Genomic DNA, 20,849 nt, shown 5'->3' on the forward strand with positions numbered 1-20,849 from the left:
GCTCTTGGCACATTCTGTACCCTTTTAACTTGCATCCGGTTCAGCTCAGGCTCCAGTGCCAACTCTGGTTCCACCGCAACCCGCTACCCCAGATCTCTTTGCATCAACGCCGGAAAAGCATTTATAGCCGATTGTGCTTTGTGATGTAGAGTCCACCATGACCTCGACTTAGGCTGTGCTACATTCCTACCGGACTCAGCCAGCGGGCAATTCCTTTGAATTTGATACTTTGCTCTTACCACACAGTAAGGCCCAGACTTTGGATTATTCTTTCAACATTGAGTCAGACAATGACCAGTTTGATGAGGGGGGACTATTTTGTCCCACAATATGATGAAGAAAATTTGTACAAAGCACTCAAAGATGCCAGTGACCTGGATACTTATCCAGACACTGGTCTTATGTTGCCTTTTAGCCCTGCCACTGCGGAAAGTGCCTCCTTTGCCATTATACCAAAGGCAGCATAAGTACTAGACCTACAACTTCTCACTATGGAGGTGAAGATCACTGTTTTTGACAGAGGTGCTCCAGCCTGGTCAAGCTCCTACAGAACATCTATTGATGTTTAATGAAGCTCTTGCTGGTATCCTCTTGGGCACTTTGATTAAACCATTTTCCACCAGTCAACAGGCAGATCACTCGGCAACATTCCCCAGATCCAGATAACCTTGCTTTTCTTACGCTACAAACTACTCGCAGTTTGGGTGGTGCAGGTGTCCACCAGTAACATAAAACCCCACCTGATTGAAGGTCTTAGCCAATAGAAAGTTTTGACAAGCATATTTTTTCTTCCACAAGCCTTGCTCTCTGTTCAGTGAATGCCAGCTACCTTCTAGGCCTGGTCCCCCAGTTTGCATGGGACACAGTGGCTCAAATATTGACTGCAGTCCCAGATGACCTCCAGATGACCCTGACCCAAGCTATCAAGTATGGCCAAGATGCAGCAAAGTTTCTAATTTGGTCTGGATGTGACCAGCTGCTTAGGTCGAGCGATGGGTACAAGTGTGGCACTTCGGCACCACTTCTGGATGAGGTCTGCCAACTTCTCTGGAGATGTCTAGGCATCTTTGAGGAACATGCTGTTCGATGGCTCTCCCCTTTTTGGTGATGAGGCTGATACTGCCCTGGAACGGCTTAAGGAAAGCCAGGCCACAGCACATTCTTTGAGCCTTTTTCCCCCCACCAGACATTTTCAACAAATTTGGCCTATTTGCAGCAATGGCAGATATATCCAGTTACACCAGCGTTCGGTCCCTACACCAACCTGGCAGGCCTTTCAGCCTCTCCCTGGCCGCGGTTCACAATGACATTGCAGGGACAAGCATATACGTGAAAATAGAGGTTGCACTCCTTCCCTTTTGTGTGTCCATCGATGTTAGAATTATCTTCATGTAGTGCGTGCGATCAGATTCTGTGATCCGTCCCAGTCACAGTACTACATACAAGTGTTAGCAACAAGGCACTCATCTCGCACCATCTCTGTCGCACTGCTGAATGGGGAACATTTCCCTGTCGTAAATCCATGTATTCCACTTTAAACCATTTTTTCATTAGTAGACCAGCGTTAATCCATAATTTCTTTCCAAACTTAATCACTGCAGAGACAGCGTTATGTCAAAATTTCACATCGATACTGCGCGCCCATCCAGGCTTTTCACAGTAACACGTAATCCAAACAGTTATATATGCGTCTGAGTAGACTCATTGCTCTCTGCCCAATGCATTTCGAGTCTCATACGACTCTTCGTCAGGGGTCACTGCAATAAATTAAAAAACAGCTCAATTGACAGTAAACAACAGACCTGAATGAATAACAAAATATATTTCATCGCCATTAATGAACTCACCCCACCCTCTCCTTGACACATGTATAACTTACTAACATACCCATACTATCTGTAAACCCATCCGTCTCCCCAACCCACAAATGACAACGTGACATCCTTACCCTGAACCTCTCTAAACTCCCCTTTCAACTAAACTATGCAACCCCTCTAAATCCCACGTTTTTTCAATTCACCCACCCAGCTCAAATCCAAACCAAAAATAACGCTGTGAATTACCTAAATGAAGGTGGTGTCAGCAATATAGCGTACTCGTGCACCTCTGTCGTTGATTGCAATAATAATGATTTCGCACTACACTTTGCTCACGTCGTTTTAAAACCAACGTCACGCCTCCATGCACCAATCATTTGGATTCTCACACCCCACGAACCTAACCCCTCTCAGCTGTGTCTAAATGGCCCGTGCAACAATCTTGAGTGCCGCCCACTCAAATAGGATGTCAGCCAGGTCAAGACCTTCCCCTCGAGACCCACGCCTTGTAGTCTCTGGACCAGTATGGAATGGTCCACGGTATCAAAAGCCGCAGACAAATCCAGGAGCACCAGCAAAGCCGATGCTCCTGAGTCCAGCGACCATCTTACTGACTCTGCAACTTCGAGGAGAGCGGTCTCCGTGCTGAAGACGGCCCTAAAACCCGATTGTGTGTCCTGCAGGGCCCCTCTCTGCTCAATGAAAGTGGTCAATTGTCGCTGTACCAGTAAAGAGATGTGTCTAAGATTACTGAGATCTTCCGGGTCCCCATTTGGTTTCTTCCTTAAAGGAAGAAGTGTCGCATGTTTCCAGATGTCCGGAAAGATGCCAGTGTCCAGAGACGAGTTCCATAACTGAAGTAGCGTATCCATCAGAGAGGCGGATAGTGTTTTCCACAGTTTGGGCAGACAAGGATCGTCGGGAGCGCCTGAGCGACCTTTCTGGATTACAGCTAGAGCTTCCTGAGGTAGTATTGGGATGAACTTGATAAGCACAGCTGCCTCTGCCGCGATCGGAGATTTGTCTGTAGCCATAGTTGGCTCCGACGGCACAAAGGAGTCGTAGACCTTTAAAATTTTACTTTCAAAGTGATTGGCAATTTTTTCACACAAGGCTTGGGTTGGTATTACTTTGGTCTCCAACGCCGTGGGGTTAAAAAAGGATTGAACTACTTTGAAAACCTCACGACAGAAATTGTATACAGAAATTAAGACCTTCAATGCCCTGCTCGGACAGCGGGTCAGAAGACACCATCTGCCACGAGTCTTTAAGAATAATGTCCACCCCGCCCCCCTTTTTCCCGCCATCTCGGTTGGCATGGAACATGTTGAAGCCAGGAGGTATAGCTAGTGCAATTGATGATACCGTATCCAAGTTCAGCCAGGTTTCTGTAAGAAACATCATATCCCAAATACCATCACTTAGGATTGACCACACCTCCGTAGCATGCTTGGCCAAGGATCTACAATTAATAAGGCAAGCCTTAATTTTGGCCTTGCACTCCATCAAGCCCCGGGGACGTCTGACTCTTATTCAGGGCCTTAGCCTGAATCAGGCTCATGTCGCAAGTACCGCAGTTGTGTGGAAGTGGCAGGTTGTTCTCCCTTTCTCCTCTGGAGGTATTACTGGTGGTGATGAGGTTGTCCAGACGTCATGGTGATCAGAGGTCTCTGGTCTCCAGTAGAACACCTTCATCACTTCAGTCTTCTGGAGCTGCACGCCATGATCCTGGCTCTTAAGGCATTTCTTGCATCCATCAAGGGCAGGTCCATTGAGATGTTGACAGGTGACTCTTCTGCCATGTGTTACTACAACAAGCAATATGGATTGTGTCATTTGGCATCTGAAGGCTATGAGGAGATGGTAGGGAATGGACCTCCAAAAAAACTCCATGACCGCAAGTCCCAGTCAAAGCAGACAAGCTCAGCAGGCATCATCTTGCAGATCAGAATTGTCAACTGCACCCATAGGTGGCTTAGAGTATCTTCACCTTGTGCGCTCTTGACTTCCCTCCTCAAGTGGGATCACACTCCGTCTTCATAGGGATTCTGGTGTCCTAAATAGTTTTCCACCTCTGCCACTGATCTTAGTTTGCCTCTTTGTTTAGATCACTTAGTATTAACCCTGGGCGTAGTTCGCAAAGTAGCACTTTGCGCAGCTACGCAAAGTGCAGTTCGCACTACGTGAGCTACGCGTAGCACTTCGCGAACTGCGTAGTACCTTGTTCGCACTGTACCAGATGTCGTTTTCAATGATTGCACAGTGCGGACAAGCAACCGGCACTGTGCAATCATTGAGAATGGCATCTTGCACAGTGCGAGCTTTAGTTTTCTGCTGCTCGAGTAGATTTTTACTCGAGCAGCAGCTTTCTCAACGCGAACTGGTAGTTTCTCATCGCGAGCGGTCGCGAGCATACGCGACAACTCGCAATGAGAACCCTGACCTCCTCGCGTTGGAAATCTCGCCGGGACGTTTATTTTCCATGCTCGCGATCGCCAACTTGATGTTGCTGATCGCGAACAAGGAAAAAGTCTTGCCGGGATGTCATTTTGCTTGCTCGCGGTCACCAACTTGACGTTGAGGACCGCGAGCAAGCAAAAAATGACCGCAGCACTACGCAATACTACGCTACGCATGTTCGCACTGTGCTACGGGCAGTTCGCGTAGTGCAAAGTAGCGCAAACTACATGAGCGTAGCGTAGTGCTTTGCCCAGGCTTACTTAGTATGTGCTTTTTGAGATTTTGCATTGCTCTACCTCGTGGCCTCTAATTTTAAAGACTGCGCTTCTCATGGAATCACTTCTATGTGTCATGTTGGTGAACTGTAGGCATTGTGAATTCAAACTCCGTACACTACGTTCTTTCCTGACAAGCTAGTACTTAAAATGTGTCCTTCTTTTCTTCTCGAAGTGATATCACCCTCTCATGTGGGACAGCCTGTCACGCTCCCTGCATTCTTGCTTTCCCTCCAAGGGGTAGGATAGTCCACACTTGTTTGATGTAGAGCCTGAATTTGGGTTCTACAATGATAGGACTAAGGAGCATGGACCGGATAGTCACCTCTCTGGACTTGCCAGTGCACAGAAAAAAAGGCGTTTCAGACACTGACCGTATTGTGAAAGATTTTTCTTTACATCAAACTGTGTTTACCTTCTTATAAAAGACCCTCTTGAGGGCCTTACAGCTCATCCCACTAAGGGAAATTCCATAACTACAGCCCTGGGTTGAGGTCTCCTTGTTTTGAACTTGTACCAAGCAGCTAAATGGGCCTCCGCCCATTCTTTCACAAAGCACTACTGTATGGATTTTCAGGTTTACAGGCATGGTCATTTGCCTTCTTGGTAGTGCAGGACTTCCAGTTGTAAAGCCCACTCCTCAGACCCACCTACTTGGAGGGGGCATTGCTTTGACTTTGATTCACAAGGTGAAGAATTTGCTTTTGGAGGTATGCATCAAAAGAATAGGTAACTTTAAGTTGGTAACTCACTTTCTGTTGGATACTCCTAGGCAAGTTCCTCACTACCTAGTACCCTCTCCGTTCTGTGGAGTGGTATTTTAGGAGTTAATAAGTCTACAAGTTAGCTTTGCCTACTGTCAGTCTGAGGGCACAGAAAGAGAAATGAATTGCAGCTGTGAGGCTGGATAGTGTCATAATGAAGGCTGACAAAGGCTGATGTAGGGTTCTACCCTTTCTGTATTGTTTTTTTTAATGTAACATAACATGCGAACCTCCCTTCCTTTGAGATGTGGTATTGTTTTGCTTCTGCATTGTATGCAGAGTTGTTTATCGTGTCTGCAGATCTCGCTGGCACCTGGCTAATGCTATAGAACTTCAAAAATAAATATGAAATTCTGAAAAATCAGTAAGGGCAAGACAGTGGTCAATGAGGATTTCCATAACTAAAGTTACTTGATTATTGTTTACGAGTTCTGCAGGCTCAGAGTACTGTTAAAATCAGTCTAAAGATGCGAGTGCAGGTTAAGGCCATTGCTGTCTTCACAACTTTGCTGCTTCTCTTGAGATTGTTTAGTCAAGACGTCATGCATTATGCCCTTTTCATCTATCTATACTTCATATCTTTTCTTTGAACTTCTAATGCGATTGAAGTTGGCTTTTGATTGGTGAACCTTGGCCTGTTTTAAGAGCAACTATAATATTTGCCATTAACAATGGCAGGTTTTTTTTACCTTTTAAAGCAGTTCAAAATTGTAAGTAAAACCTGTTTTGAGATAGACTATCTCTAGATGTTTGGAACGCATACCGTAAGATTTCAAGGCCTGCCACTGCTTTATTGCACAAAAGCAATGGAGCAGAAATAAAATTGGGTATGTAAGACACCGTTCTACTGTACATCTGGAGTGGACCATCCATTGAATGATGTGCACCCGTTGACATTACTTGAAAGGAAAGTCTTAACTTAAATTTAGTGAAACCTATTTTGAACAAAATATCGTTCAGTCAAATGTATTGACCCATATTTACTAATTATTGAAATTTACTGCAGACAAAGTAAGAAGGAATATGCCGGATCGGGAGGTACATCCAACCCTAGAGGGATGGCTGCTAACCTCCCCCGTGGGCAAGACCAAAGGGCCTGGGAGCAGAAGGGTGCAAAGCGTGCTAAACTTCATTTTTTTTTTTTAAATGGGCCAATGATAGAGAGTGAACGTGGCCACAGATGTGGTAAAAAAGGCGATCCAGGACATGCACTCCCCAGCACTGTTGCTGGAAGAATTGATTGCTGCTGCACAGCACAGGAACCGAGAAGCAGAGCAGGAGAGAAGCATCGGAGCGAGAATGCTCCTCCCACGATTTGCGAAAGGTGGCGAAGCAGGAGTGAGGCCGCTACACAGGTGTGAGAGCAGAACACCACAGCGGACCACCAGCGACAGTGCCACGGGGGTGGGGAAGGGGTCAACTACAGGCAAGCGGTCGGCAGAGGGACTAGACCAAGGCTTGACACTGGTTGCCGTTTGATTGAAGAATACAGCTAAAAATTGCTTGCATGACTCACAGAACCCTTCATTTCAAGGCCCCCCATTTTCTCTGGCTCAAAAATTAGAATTATCAGGGGGTTGCAGACCATCACGAAGTTGATGTTCAATGCTCCGAAAACCACAGATTTTCCACAAAATGAGAACGAGTAACGGAGCCTTTTCAGGCATTGCCCTGAAGATTTGGAACTCTCTAACTCCGGAAGTCCGAGTCTCTCCCACTGCTTTTTTCAGAAAGGAAGTGAAAAATATCCTAATACTCCAGTTTCTGCCCTAAAGGCCTTGGCTCTGCTGCTTCATTTCTGCCCCCTATACTGATGCCTTGATTGACTATTACATGGTTTTATACCTGTGAATAACATTAACATGCTATGTACATGTGTTGAATGTTCTTCTCCCATTACTGTATCCGTCCATCCCTAATGTGAGCGCTCTGAGACCCGCAGGGGTCATGTTCGCGCCTTGCATATATATGTAACAAATGTTCTCTTCCCACTAGTGTATCCTACCTACCCAAATTTGTGAAGCGCTCTACTACCCGCCTGGGTCATGTTGCAACGTACAAAACTTTATAAATAAAGGGAGCGCAGAAAGTGGCGGTGAGAGTGAATGGAGCAGAGGCCGGGAGCGAAGCATGCTGCCTTTTGTTGGACTGGCAGCCACGCCACGCTAGCTTGGCGTGGCTTGATTGGAGACAGCATTGTCTTTTTTTTTTTTTTTTTTGTTTTTTTTTGTTGACCTGCTGAGTTGGGGGCACCACTGTAGAACAAAGGCTCCATTGCGGCTGGAGTGTCTCTTCATTTGGGGAAAAGCATTCCCCTGACTGGCAGGAAAAGGGTACAGCCGGATGCTCCGGTAGAAACTGAGTAATTTTAAATCAAATAACGTGCTTCAAAGCAGCTGGGGCACATGCCTGTATGCAAGCCCCCCTCCCCCCTCTAATAAATGCTCAGGGGCTAATTTCAGTGATCCCAGAGCCCGAGGTCAAAGGGGCAAAGTACAGAGCACACAACCCCCGCCCCTCCCACCACTACGGGGGAAAAGCAGGGGAGCAGGAAAGAATAAGAAGGTCCACTGAGGGGCTTCAAAGCTGAGGTTTGTGGGGATCCGGATTAGAACAATTGCACTGAGCTGCTGAGGTACCTAGAGAAACCAGAGAAGTGGTTGATTATCATGCGCAAGGGAACTAGTGCTAGCAGAAGGCAGACCCACTCCACCAATGGGGGACCATGAAGGAGGCCACAGAGCACGCTGAAAGATGCGTGAAAAGGGTGAAAAAAGGTGACAGCCCCCCAGGTGCAGACCTGGTAAATGGGCATGCAAGAAGCGTGCAAGGTTCAAGGAGGGGGGCCAAGGACACGGAGACAGGAAGCAATCCAAGGAAACCAACCCCTCCCAGTGGGTGGGGCAGAGTGACAGCAATCCCAAAGGCACCAAGGAAGCAAGGGGACAAGAACGTGAAGTAGTTCCTTCATCGGGTGAAGGAATCGGCGAACCTGCACTGAAACGGTTTGCTGGAGCAGGTACTGGGCCGGACTAGCCCCTATGTGGTGGGAGGAGCAGGAGCAGCAGTCCAAGAGAGCCCCAAGGGGGCACAAGAAGGCACAACAAGTGGGACGCCACAGAAGGGAGTCTAGAAGCAGCATGAGCTCAGGAGCCGTGAACCCCGGGAGAAGAGACGATAGAGAAGCCACAAGAGAAGGCACTGATAGAGAAGCCACAAGAGAAGGCACTGTAGAAACACAAGCAGTAGCACAGACTCGAGGGCCGCATACTATCACCGGCATAGCAGTGAGTGGGACCCAGACACAGCAGGGCCCCAGCTGCCATGTGCAGCCTTCACAGTGGTGCCCACCAAGGACCAGATGGAGGACTCCCTGCAACTAATGGTGTAATACGCACAGCCTGGGACTGGGTGGGGGAAGCCCAGGTGACAGAAGAGCATGGTGTACACGCAATTCGTGGTGGCGAGCGCCATGAAGAAGGATACAGGTTGAAATAGTCAACACAGTGATCTCATCGACAGGGCAACCCATGGGGTGCGCACAATACTTGCTACTGCCAATGGTACCCACAGCATGGTAATCTGGGCAGGAAGCCTAGGGGGCTTCCCCCCCAACCCCAACCCCTCTCATGGCCAAACCACTATTACTGGCAGGGGCAGACGCAGGATGTGGGACGAGGCAGAATGGTGATCCCTGGCACAGAGAAAGGGAGCGGGTAGGCGCACCATGGCAGTAGCAGCCAGCGCAAACAATGGATGCTCCGACAAGCAGGCACCACGCGGAGGAACAGCACAAGGAGTGAAGCCGGACTCCCATCAAGCAGATACATGGGACGCACTGGGTACAGACCTAACAGTGGCACAGTGGGGGCAATACCCCATTGGGATAACGGCATACCGACCAGCGAGTACATTAGGGCTTCCCCAGGTGATCCACCTGTACTTGCATGTGAGACCGGACTGGTAAGCATGGTTGCTTGGCCGTTAAAAACATGTGATGCAAGGAATTCATTGATATATTTTCATTGCTAGAGGCCAGGCAGACCGGTCTGGATCTGGTGTTTCAGGACAAGAATGAGGAGGACACAAGGGAAAGGCTCAAGCCCAGGTTGAAGGAGTCCATTGAGAATTGAATACACTCCTTTCACACCTTGGTGTGTGTGTTTGTTGGGAAATGTCCACAGAGTGCAGCTACCCTGTTGCTGTGTGAGGAGAAGGTGCATGCAGCGCAAGTACCAGGGGAAAGCATGGCTAAAATCAGATGAGAATGCAGACAAGGCCCATCATAAGCTGGGATCACCAGGATGTAGCTGGATTTATCGAACGCATGGTCACCGCGCAAGAGGGGGTGGAGACACATGAGCAGTCCTTTCGTTCCTACGGGGGAAGGAGAAAAACAGTGGTGCCTTCAGGGCAGCAAGAGCAAACAGTACACAGGCGTAAACACGCACGGTCACAACCATAAACACGCACGGTCACAACCTGCTGGAAGTTTGGAAAGGGTGAGTGCAAATGGGGATTAAGGTGCAAATTCAAACAGGTTTGCAGCAGTTGTGGCGGGGAAACCACTTGGCCAGCGAGTGTAGAAAGGGGAAAGGGAGTAGTGAGAAAAAAATCCCATTTAAAAAGTGACAGAGTCCATTTAAAAAGTGACAGAGTCCCAGGTGTAGAAGGCAGAAGGGATGATAACTGGCGCCCACCCCAATTGTACGCCAACTACTTCTCCAGTTACTCCACCAGTACTGTAGGAAGGAAGAGACACACTAGCAGAAGTCTTCAGGAACGGCTTTATCATACCCTATGTGTGACCTTTAGAAGGGAGGCTCTGCAAAAAACTTGAGTCTGCTACAGACAGTACCGAAGTGGCAAGGCGGAAAGTAGCCAAATGGGTAGAGCTGGGCCGCGTGGCCGGTCCATTTGACAAGCCACCACTAAAAGACTTATTTGTATCCTCACTATGATTTGTCACTAAGAAGAAGCTGGGCCAGTTCAGGCTCATCCACTATTTTTCCTACCAGGAGGGGGAGGGTCAGTCTGGCCGCTTAGAACAGGCCCGGTGCTCGATATGCTGGATTCAAAGCCTAGGCAGAGGAAACAAAATAACAAATCAGGATACTAGTAAAATGTGAAGTAGAGTTTATTTAGGGCAGGACTGCACTTTATTTATCTCGAGGCATGCTTTAGTGTGAATTAGGTACAGGAATGTCCTCTACTTTTCAGCCATCAACAATGGGTAAAATAACAGGAGTCGCAGGAAAGCACCGTGCTGAACCACAGTGTGGTTCCACATTTCAACTCCGTTGACACCTGCAGTGCTGTGCATGTTGTACGGAGTGAATTAATTGAATAGAAGGAACAATATTTGCACATGCTGTTTGCAAGTTCAAATGTATCAGAAGCAGCAGATTGTGAGATGCAGCTCGCCTCTTGCCACACCCGTTTTTCACCCCTGGTCAGCAGAAAAACAATAATTCTGACGTGAGTAGTAATTAAAAAAAAAAAAAGCACAGTTTTGCAGATAGGGCGACTGCTTTTTTCTCCCTAAAATAACGTCTAAAAATATGACGCAAAATGACTGTTGGCCTGGACATACACATCCAGTCCAGGTGTTTGAAGGAGTGATCAAATGAGCTTTTTTGTAACGTGCTGGGACTACCTTCCTGGACAAGGCCAGTGTTAATTCATGGGGTGGATGCTAATATTATGCAAGGTGTTTTTATTCTTTCTTGGCTGTACACAGTGAATATTACACATTGACAACAGACTTGTTACCAAATGTGTTTATAAAACAAAACAAAAAAAGCTGCATCCTGCTCAATTTCTTGCTGCTCAGCTAACAATGTAAATGTAAGTTTGCTAGTAGCTTCTCGGATGAAGGAGGGAGAAAAGTTACTTGAAGCTGCCAGAAGGGCCTAGGCTTGCCAGGCGGAAACACAAATGCAATGGGCAGTTGGAGGCTGCATGAGGTGGGAAGGCTAGTGAAAAAGGGAGGACATGAATAAGTATGGTAGTAAAGGTTGTAGGGCAGAGACGTACCTCAACGACGGTCAAAATAAAGGATTAAAAAAAAGTAGTTAAAATAAATTTCAAAAATCAATTGCACAAAGTGAGATCCAAAACATTGAGCATGCTACAGGTATGCTTTCTTACTAGTCCAACACAAAGAAAGCTAAATTTGGTCTTCCCTAGCTTATTGTGAGATTTTTATGATATCATCTGTCTGATTAAGTTTGAGTATTGGCGCTGGGTGAGTAGCAATAGACTTATTCCATTTCTTTTTTAGAATAAATCTGCTGTCTAAGACCAGGCCGACCTTGAACCTAGTAGTTGCGTTTTGTCACGATTTTTCAAACAAATCAAACAAATATTTTACGAATTTGCAATCCCGATTAAAATAATCCTTGGCCATATTAACATTAAGTTAATTGGTTTACTTGATCCTGATGCGAACTCTGATTTTAATATTTTGAACAGGATGAAGAAAATATACCACTTGCTTGTCGTGAATCGGCAGAATACAAAGAACTTCTTGCCCTGAAGAGGCTTAGGAAGAAGAAGCTCCTGCAGCTCAATGCAGAAGGTGGATTTGTGCATCACGTTGGCTTTAAGGTAAGATGCAAGTGTTTTTCCTTGATCGCTTATTTAATGTTGATATTGTACTTTTTGACTTTTCTTTGAGATGTAAACTACTGTTACCTCTGTTAGACCAGACCCTTCTGGTTGGTGAAATATATAGTGTTTGTTGGTTGTCGCACACAACTGAGCTCTAGTTTATAATTTTTATTGTGTACTGCCCATGCAGCAATTCATATGTTAAAATCTAATGAAATTACAAATGTATACTCCTATATTTTTGAATTGTGCAAGCACTAGGACTAGTGGTTATTCGAATACTTCTGAATTTGGTGTTACCCGTCCAACCGTGATTCATAGAACATAGTTTCAAAATGTCTGTTGTGTGCACACTGGCTTGCATTTGGAACCCAGAAAATGGAGGTAAATTTAAATGGTAATAACGAATGTTCTACTATTCTGTGTTCCGCCACTTCTCCAGGTACCCTACTTGTGTGGCTGGGCCCTGTGTCTGGCACAGAAAAGACCCCAAAATGCAACATGGATATGTATATAGATAGAGAGAGAGAGAGAATGAATTAATATATATTTATTTTTTTATATATATAAAAAACTTGTTTTTATTCAATACTGAACAACGAATAAGGATAAAGAGCCACAAATTAGCATACACTCCAGACAAGTAGTGCAGGGCATCACAGCGGCCTAAATGTTTGCCCTCCACTCATAAGCGTCATCGCTGAGCATACGTTGTCTTGTGCAGCATACAAAACAACTCCCATAGACAGAAATTATGCGCAGTAGAAGCCAACATAACAATCTAAAACTATAATAAAAAATTCTTGGCAGCGACAGGTGGTAGGGAAGAAAATGAGAACTGAAAAGGATCATCAAGCAGCAGGCAGAGGAACGGGCATGGATTGGTGTAAAGCTCCTCAGTTCCCTGAGGGTGCTGCAACAGTGCATCTGAGCGGGGGCAAGCAAAAAACATACCCTGGTAGCAATCTAGAGCAGCACAGTCTGTTAAAATAAAAGCATATAGTTTCAGTAGTCCTGATACCAATTGGAAGTGTGTGTAAGGAACCGGCTCTTTCATCCCCTTGAACTCCCATTCGAAATAGTGCCTCCCCCCCCCCCCCCCACCCCCCTCTCCGATGCCCACCCAGTCTCCAGCATTCCTACTTATTGAAGACCCCGCCATAGGTTGTGTGGAAATATATTTTGTGGAAAACCCCCTTTTTTATGGTGTGGGTAGCTGCAGAATTTAGACCCGGGCTTAGCCGCTTTCCCAGGAAACATGCCAAAATTGGACATTTCTGAAAACTAGACACTCAGGAGAGTTCAGGGTGGTGTGACTGCACACATTCTATTATCTTGTCTTAACGCCAATGCCCTGCAGACCTCAAACATTGGCTAAAATTTCCTGATTCTTTGGGCATCCATAAAATTACTACCACCCAGCATTCCCACACTTCTGATAAGTGGTTCCCCGCTTATATGACTCGGCCTAGCGCCTGTGAGTGGAACAGACCCAACCAGCGCCCAACAAAGTCTACATTTAACTTCACACTGTCACACTTTTCATCCATTTCTTTTGCTGGCAATAGCCCTGGCAAAACAAATGAATTATTGTTTTTATCTGCTGAAATGTTGGAATGCTGAATGCTAGTAATTTTGTTGTTCACCACTGATTCTGGGACTTTCATTAACCGAAAAAGGAGGAAAATTTGTGTTTCTACCTAAAGTTTGAGTTTTTCAGGGCATTGTAGGTAAGAAAACTGAGGGTAGTCCACACAAGTCACACCACCCTAAACTCTGTGTGCTCAATTAAAAAAATGTCAGGGAGTAATGTTCCAGTGGAGCCCTTTCACTACTGGAGTTCAGACTTGTACTGTTTAGTTTTGGCCCAACCATTCATGATGGATTTAAAGACCAAATACCAGTAACCGATACTGATTACTAAACGCATGGCATACTGGTTGTGAGTAGTAAAGCTAGGCAAGGCACCAACCTCATTACTGTCCATTAGCACACCTTTCATGTGCTCCACACAAAACAATTTACACTGCTAGCCCTAGGTCCAATACCAAACGCTGTTGCCTTTCACGGGGCCCACCATAGTCACATGCCCACATTACTGAAATTATAATCACACTGCTACTCCCCCAGCCTACAGCCAACTTGCCACTACACTTATATCACCATCCGGCTGCACACAAGCACTAATACACACATACGGCCAGCCAATTCTAGTGGTTGTTGCTGGCATCTGCATTTTTCTCATATTTTATCGATCTGCTTTTTAACTACACAAGAATGCTATGAACAGCCTGGCTGAAGCATTTATTATCTCTTAATGTATCTATTTGAAAGAGACTATTCGTTATGGATTCCTTACCTTAGAATAACCCCTAGGCGTCAGACTGGATCCGGAGAAATGTTTTCATAGCAGTACCCATGCGTGTCGGTCGACTCCTCATTCGTCGTCGGCATTGTGATCGCCGGTATGATGTTGCAGTATCTAGTTAGACTCCGCCCTTGTAGATCTTTCTTTTTCGCACTAGCCTGAGCAGATCCAGAGAGAGCGGTACCTATAGTCACTTTTTGACTACTATTTTTTTTTACTTTTGTCGACTTCTTTTCAAGTAGTTTGACTTCTGGTGCACGTAGGGATATTCCGTCCTCTAACCAGCTTCAAGGCTTGCTACTCCTGTCGCAATTTGATCTTGGTTATGGACCCGCACCTTGTGTGCCTTTGGTGTTTGGAGCTTAACTACGACCCAGTCGTGCTCCGACTGCCCGGCCATGAACCCGAAGTCTTTGCGGAAGAGGACCTGAAACTTCGCAAAGCCTGGCAGTCCGCTCCGTGCCACTCGAGGTCCCGGTCAAAAGGGAGGTCACGGAGCCATCACCACCACCACCACTCATCGTCGAATTCTTTGGGTAAGTTTGAGCACCAAAAGAAGGCGAAGAGGCATCGTGGCTCTTCGTGTTCTCCCCATCCGTTGGCCGACGCGACGCAGCTCGGCAAGGTAGTTGTGCTGCTCCGCCTGCGGATCCTGTTGGGTTGACTCCGAGCTTCCCTCCCTTTGTGGGAGCCGGAGGGATCCCTGCCCAACTTCATAGTTTTTACGAAGCCCTCCACTCGATCTTTGGGCAGGCTGACTCCGCCGTGCCTTCGGGCCCCGCGGACTTGGCTGGGGGTTCTAGGCCTTCGAACCCGGTGGCTTTGGCACCGGTCGTCCCTACGACATCTCAGGCCTCGAATTCACTGACAGCACCTCTGCCCCATAGACGCCGGTTGTGTCTCCAGCCGGCATCGACCCTGGTCTCCACCCTGACCTGGACACGGAGCTGGACCGGCACTGAGCGGCTGCCAGGAGAGGAGCGGGGGGGGGGGCGGTGACCTTTTAACTGACCACTTGAGTGGACTTGACTGAAGAGGAGTTGGGTGATGCCAGTGCTCTGGATACCTCACCAGACCCTGGTATGCTTTCTCCCCCCCCCCCCCCCCCCCATATGCAGTGCCGTTGCGTAGGGCGGCTGAGGCTTCAACCTTGAGCTTCCTATGGTGGTGGTCAGGACTAGTCTCCTGACCGAAGTGCTTCAACCAGCAGCAGCCTCTTTGGAGCCCCTAATGCTGTTAAATGAGGCCCTTACTGACATCCTTCTGGGTACCTGGTCCAAGCCCAGCTCCTGTGGATAGGGCGATTGCCCGAATCCTCCGCCTGGCCCCGCGACCCACTTTTCCTCTCACAACACCCTACCCCTGAGAGCTTCGTGGTCCAAGCTTCTACTTCGAAGGGCACATTCCCTACTGCTCCCCATATAGGGAATCCAAGAAGCTGGATCATTTTGGGAAGATGTTCTCTTCCGTCAGCTTGGGACTGTGGTCGGTGAACACTGCATGTCTTTTGGGCTGTTATTCCCGCTCTGTGTGGGATACGGTTGCGCAGGTGCTGTCAGAGTCCGAAGGAGGCCCTGGCCCCTCTCTCCCGTGCAGTCGCTGAGGGCAGAGATGCAGCGAAGTTCGCTATTAGGTGTGGGCTGGACACCGCTGACTCGCTAGGCAGAACAATTTCAACGTCAGTAGCCTTGCGACGCTACGCCGTGCTGAGGTCCACTGGCTTTTCGGGTGATGTCTAATTGACTCTTCTTTGGACATGCCCTTTGATGGGCGTCGCTTGTTTGGTGACAAAGCAGACTACACGCTCGAGCGCTTCAGAAAGGGAAGAAGATTGAGGGGATGAGGATACCTTCCAACCACCCCCTCCCCCCACTTCTGGAGAAAAGGGCATCGGTGCCCCTGACTCCAAGAATACACCTCTCAGCACCTAGATCCCACACAGGTGGGTCAGGTGTTTTTGAGACCATTGAGGACAGCCTCAATGAGGAGACGAACCTCTTAGTGATGTTGACCAAGAGATTAGGTCTAGAGACCAGACTCCTAGCTCTAGAAAAAGAACGAGCAGAGATAGGCTTAACTCCCATCAATGGTGGCAGCAACATATCAAATAGGGACAGAGAGCAATCTTACGATCCCAAAATTCCCAAGGGGATTGCCGCTAAATTTGAGGAAGGTGATGACCTTACCAAATGGTTCACAGCTTTTAAGGGAGCTTGTGAAATGAGGAAAGTAAAGAAGTAACACTGGGGGGGGCGCTCTCATTTGGTAACTGTTCACTGGGTATTGCAGGGACCGACTCCTTACCCTTACAGAGTCAGATGCTGGGTCTTATGACCTCATGAAGAATACTCTGAGGGCTTTGGGCTCACAACTGAGAAATATTGAATTAGATTCAGGGGGGAGGCTCACAAAACCCAAAATCAGTCCTGGATTGACTTCGTTGATTACTCGGTTAAGACACTAGATGGATGGTTAACTGGCAAAAATGTGCATGATTTCAATGGACTTTACAATGTTTTAATGAAGTAACATATTTTGAGTAATTGCACGAATAAAAAGTTTCATCAATATTTGGTAGACCTAGGTCTAATTTCTCCTCGAGAACTGGGAAAGAAGGCAGACCACTGAGTCAAGACTAGGGTCACAAATAGCCACTGGAGGTGACCAAAACAAAAGGGGTTACAAACCCTCCCCCCAGGGGAAAGGGGGGAGAACCCCAAAGACAAAAACCAGAGTCTTCTAAAGGGCCCCAAAAACCTGCTCAGGGTATGGATCCCAAAACTCTTCCCAATCCATTGATGGATACAAAGGAAGAACTTTGATCCCCTAAAGGCCTGGTGTTTCGACTGTAAGAATGTGGGACACTTAACTGAAGATGCTACTTGTCCTAGCAAGAAGCCCCCTAGTCTTCCTCCAGTTGCTACTGGTTTAGCCAGTCTCCAGAGGAGATCAACCGTATGCCCAGAGCAAATCAGGGATCACACTGAAGCAGTTCTATTCACTGAGGATGAAGTTGAGTTTGCCACTTTAGCTGTGTGGCCACCCAACTTAAAGTTGTATTTACAATACCCCTGGATCAGTGGGACTAGAATAGAAGCCCTAAGGGATACAGGTGCCAGTGTCATTTTTGTAAGAGAGACACAGGTTTCCCCAGAGCAATGCCTGATTGGGAAATCTTACCCTGTAACCAGTGATGACAGTGTTACTACTAACCATGCCATGGCGCATTAGACGGGGGGAGGAGTTACTGGCCAGAGACAGGTAGTGGTCTCTCCAAAGCTTCCAGCTGCCTGTCTGTAAATGACCTGGAGACCTCAGCATGGACCGAGGTAGGATAAAAAAAAAACCCATGCAGGAATGCTGGACATCCCTGAGATTGTGTTTGTTAAGACTAGAGCACAGAACCAAAAGCTGGGTGAAGACAGTGTTGGAGCCTGAAAGAATGGCCAAACCTTCCAAGAAGAAAGGTCAGAAGACTGGGAATCCTGCTTCTGAACAGCTAAAGACTCTGGACCTCTCTCCTCAGGGAGAGGACTTGGAAACCCCAAAGGGAACTGAGCCTATGGAACTTGGCCCTTACCAGGTTGAGCTCCTAGGCCCAGGGGGACCACTAGGTAAGAGCTGTGCCTTGGACAGCAGACCTGTCCAACTCTTGAAAGCCTGAGGCAGCAAGGTGCTACACAGGAAAAGGGTGGTACCCACAGAGCCTATTGGGAGGAGGGACTACTGTACACTGAGGCCAGAGACCTCAACCCTGGTGCCAGTAGGAGAGTGGTAGTGCCTCAAATGTACAGAGAGTTCTTACACACTTTGGCTCATGACATCCCCCTAGCTGAGCATCTAGCCAAATCAAAACTTGTGAAAAGCTAGTCAGCCACTTCTACTGGCCCAAGATGTCTCAGAAGGTGAACGAGTTTGTCCGCTCCTGTGTCACCCATCAAGCCAGTGACAAAACAGGTGGACTCCCAAAGGCCCCCTTAATTCTACTACCAGTGGTTGGGGTTCCCTTTGAAAGTGTAGGTGTGGACGTTGTGGGTCCACTTGAACCTCCCACAGCATCAGGAAACAAATTCATACTGTGGTAGTGGATCATGCCACCAGGTATCCTGAAGCAATTCCCCTTAGGACTACTACAGCTCTTGCAATAGCCAAGGCCCTCATTGGTGTCTTCACCACTGTAGGGTTTCCTAAGGAGGTAGTTTCAGACAGAGGGTCAAACTTCATGTCTGCATATTTAAAACATATGTGGAAAGAGTGTGGAGTGCAGTACAAGTTTACTCCACCCTATCACCCTCAAACCAGTGGTCTTATTGAGTGGTTTAACAAGACATTGAAAGGCTTGATTACCGGGCTCCATGAAAAGCTCAAAAGGAGATTGGATGTCCTATTATCATGCTTGCTTTTCGCCTATAGAGAGGTGCCTCAATAGAGAGTTGGGTTTTCCCCCTTTGAACTTCTGTCTGGCCATCCTGTTAAGGGACCACTCTGTCTTGTAAAAAAGGTTGTGAGAAGCCTCTCCATGAACCCAAACAAGATATTGTGGACTAAGGTCCAGAATGGCAGAGTACATGGAAAAAGCTTTCAGAAATCTTGAGGCCAGCAAGGTGTTCCAGAACCACTGGTATCGCCAAAAAGCTGCTCTGTTGGAATTCCAACCAGGACAAAGGGTGTGGGTTTTGTAGCCTGTGCCACCAAGGGCCCTCCAGGGCAAATGGAGTGGCCCTTAGCCCATCTTTGAACAGAAAAGTGAGGATACATACTTGGTAGACCTGGGCACAAGCAGGACCCCCCAAAGGTTGATCCATGTGAACCGCCTTAAGCTTTTTCATGACCATGCTGAAATCACCATACTGATGGTGACTAGTGAGGATGAATCTCTCCCTGACCTCCTCTCATACAGCCCTAAAGATGGGTCAGTGGATGCGGTGCTCTACTCGGACACCCTCCCTGCCCAACAGCAGGCTAACTGCAAGCACGTCTTGCAGCAGTATGCGTAGTTATTTTCCTGAACCCCCTGGTCAGCCAAACTGGTGTAAGTGTACCTGTTAAAGAGAGCATCAGAGCTGATGTCAAAAATGTGCTGGAGCTAGGGGGTTTTGAACCCTTTGAGAGCCCCTGGGCCAGCCCAGTGGTTCTAGTCCCTAAACCTCATCCACAGGATGGAAAGGGAGAATTGAGGCTCTGTGTGGACTAAAGAGTGCTCACCTCTGTCACCAAGACAGATGCTCACCCTATCCCAAGAGATGAGTTGATAGACAAACTGGGTGCAGCCAAATTTCTAAGTACCTTTGACTTAACTGCAGGGTACTGGCAGATTGGCATGGCACCAGGAGCCAAAGAAAAGACAGCATTCTCCACACCTGATGGGCATTTTCAGTTTATTGTTATGCTTTTTGGTTTAAAGAATACCCCTGCCACCTTCCAAAGGTTGGTGAATCAAGTCCTTGCTTGATTGGAGTCCTTTAGTGCAGCATATCCAGATGATATTGCTGTCTTTAGCTCCACCTGTCAGGATCACCTGATCCACCTGGGGAAGGTTTTAAAAGCCCTGCAAATTGCAGGCCCAACTATTATGGCATCCAAATGCCAGATCTGGCAGGGAACAGTGATATACTTGGGCCACCTTGTTGGTGGAGGCCAAGTGCAGCTCGTACAACCTAAAATCCAGGCCATCCTGGACTGTGAAGCTCCAACAATCCAGCCCCATGTCGGGGCATTTCTTGGCTTGACTGGTTGCTACCGGAGGTTTGTAAAAAGGTATGGGTCCATTACAACACCCCTCACAGAACTCTCCTCCAAGAAGATGCCCAAAAAGGTAAACTGGACAGGTAACTGCCAAAAATTCCTTTGACACCCTGAAAGAGGCAATGTGCTCAGCACCAATTTTCAAAGCTTCAGACTATACCAAGCAGTTCATTGTGCAGATTGATGCCTCTGAGCTGGGGATAGGAGCAGCCCTGTCGCAGACCAATAATGAAAGCCAAGACCAACTTGTTGCTTTTATAAGCAGGAGGTTACTCCCCAGGGAGCAGAGTTGGAGTACCATTGAGAGGGAGGCATTTTCTGTGGTTTGGTCCTTGAAGTTGGGACCATACTTCTTTGGTACTCACTTCACAGTTCAAACTGACCACAGACCTCTCAATTGCCTAATTCAAATGAAAGGTGAGAATCCTAAATTTTTGTGGTGGTCCATTTCCCTACAGTGAATGCACTTTACAGTGGAACATAGACCTGGGACTGCCTCTGCCCATGCAGATTGATTTTCCAGGTTCTTCCACTTAATCAATGAAGACTCTCTAGGGAAAGGTTAGTCTCACCCTCTTTTGTTTGGGGTTGTGGGGGGTGAGGGGTTTGAAGGAAAGTGCCCCTTTTTGCATAGTTGCCCCCTCTTTGTGCCAAACTGTTGATGTACTTTGACTTAGTGTGCCCTGGGTTCCTGCCGACCAGGTACCCAGGGCCTATGTTCTTTCCCTAAATTGTACTGTTGCAAACCCCAGCTGGAAACTGTCTGGCCACATGATATATATATACATGATAGATATATATATATATA

At 47.3% G+C, this 20,849-nt stretch overlaps 1 protein-coding gene across 1 annotated transcript in view; it reads left to right on the plus strand.

Annotated features, from left to right (window-relative positions):
- ZZZ3 (zinc finger ZZ-type containing 3) overlaps positions 1-20,849 on the plus strand; it is a 333,973-nt gene that overhangs the window by 196,483 nt on the left and 116,641 nt on the right. Inside the window, exon 10 of the mRNA XM_085602036.1 lies at positions 11,791-11,925. Coding sequence (XP_085458162.1) covers positions 11,791-11,925 — 135 coding nt within the window. The remainder of the gene's footprint in view (positions 1-11,790; positions 11,926-20,849) is intronic.

This window comes from Triturus cristatus, chromosome 4_2 (genome assembly GCF_964204655.1).
Source record: "Triturus cristatus chromosome 4_2, aTriCri1.1, whole genome shotgun sequence".
Classification (NCBI taxonomy): domain Eukaryota; kingdom Metazoa; phylum Chordata; class Amphibia; order Caudata; family Salamandridae; genus Triturus; species Triturus cristatus.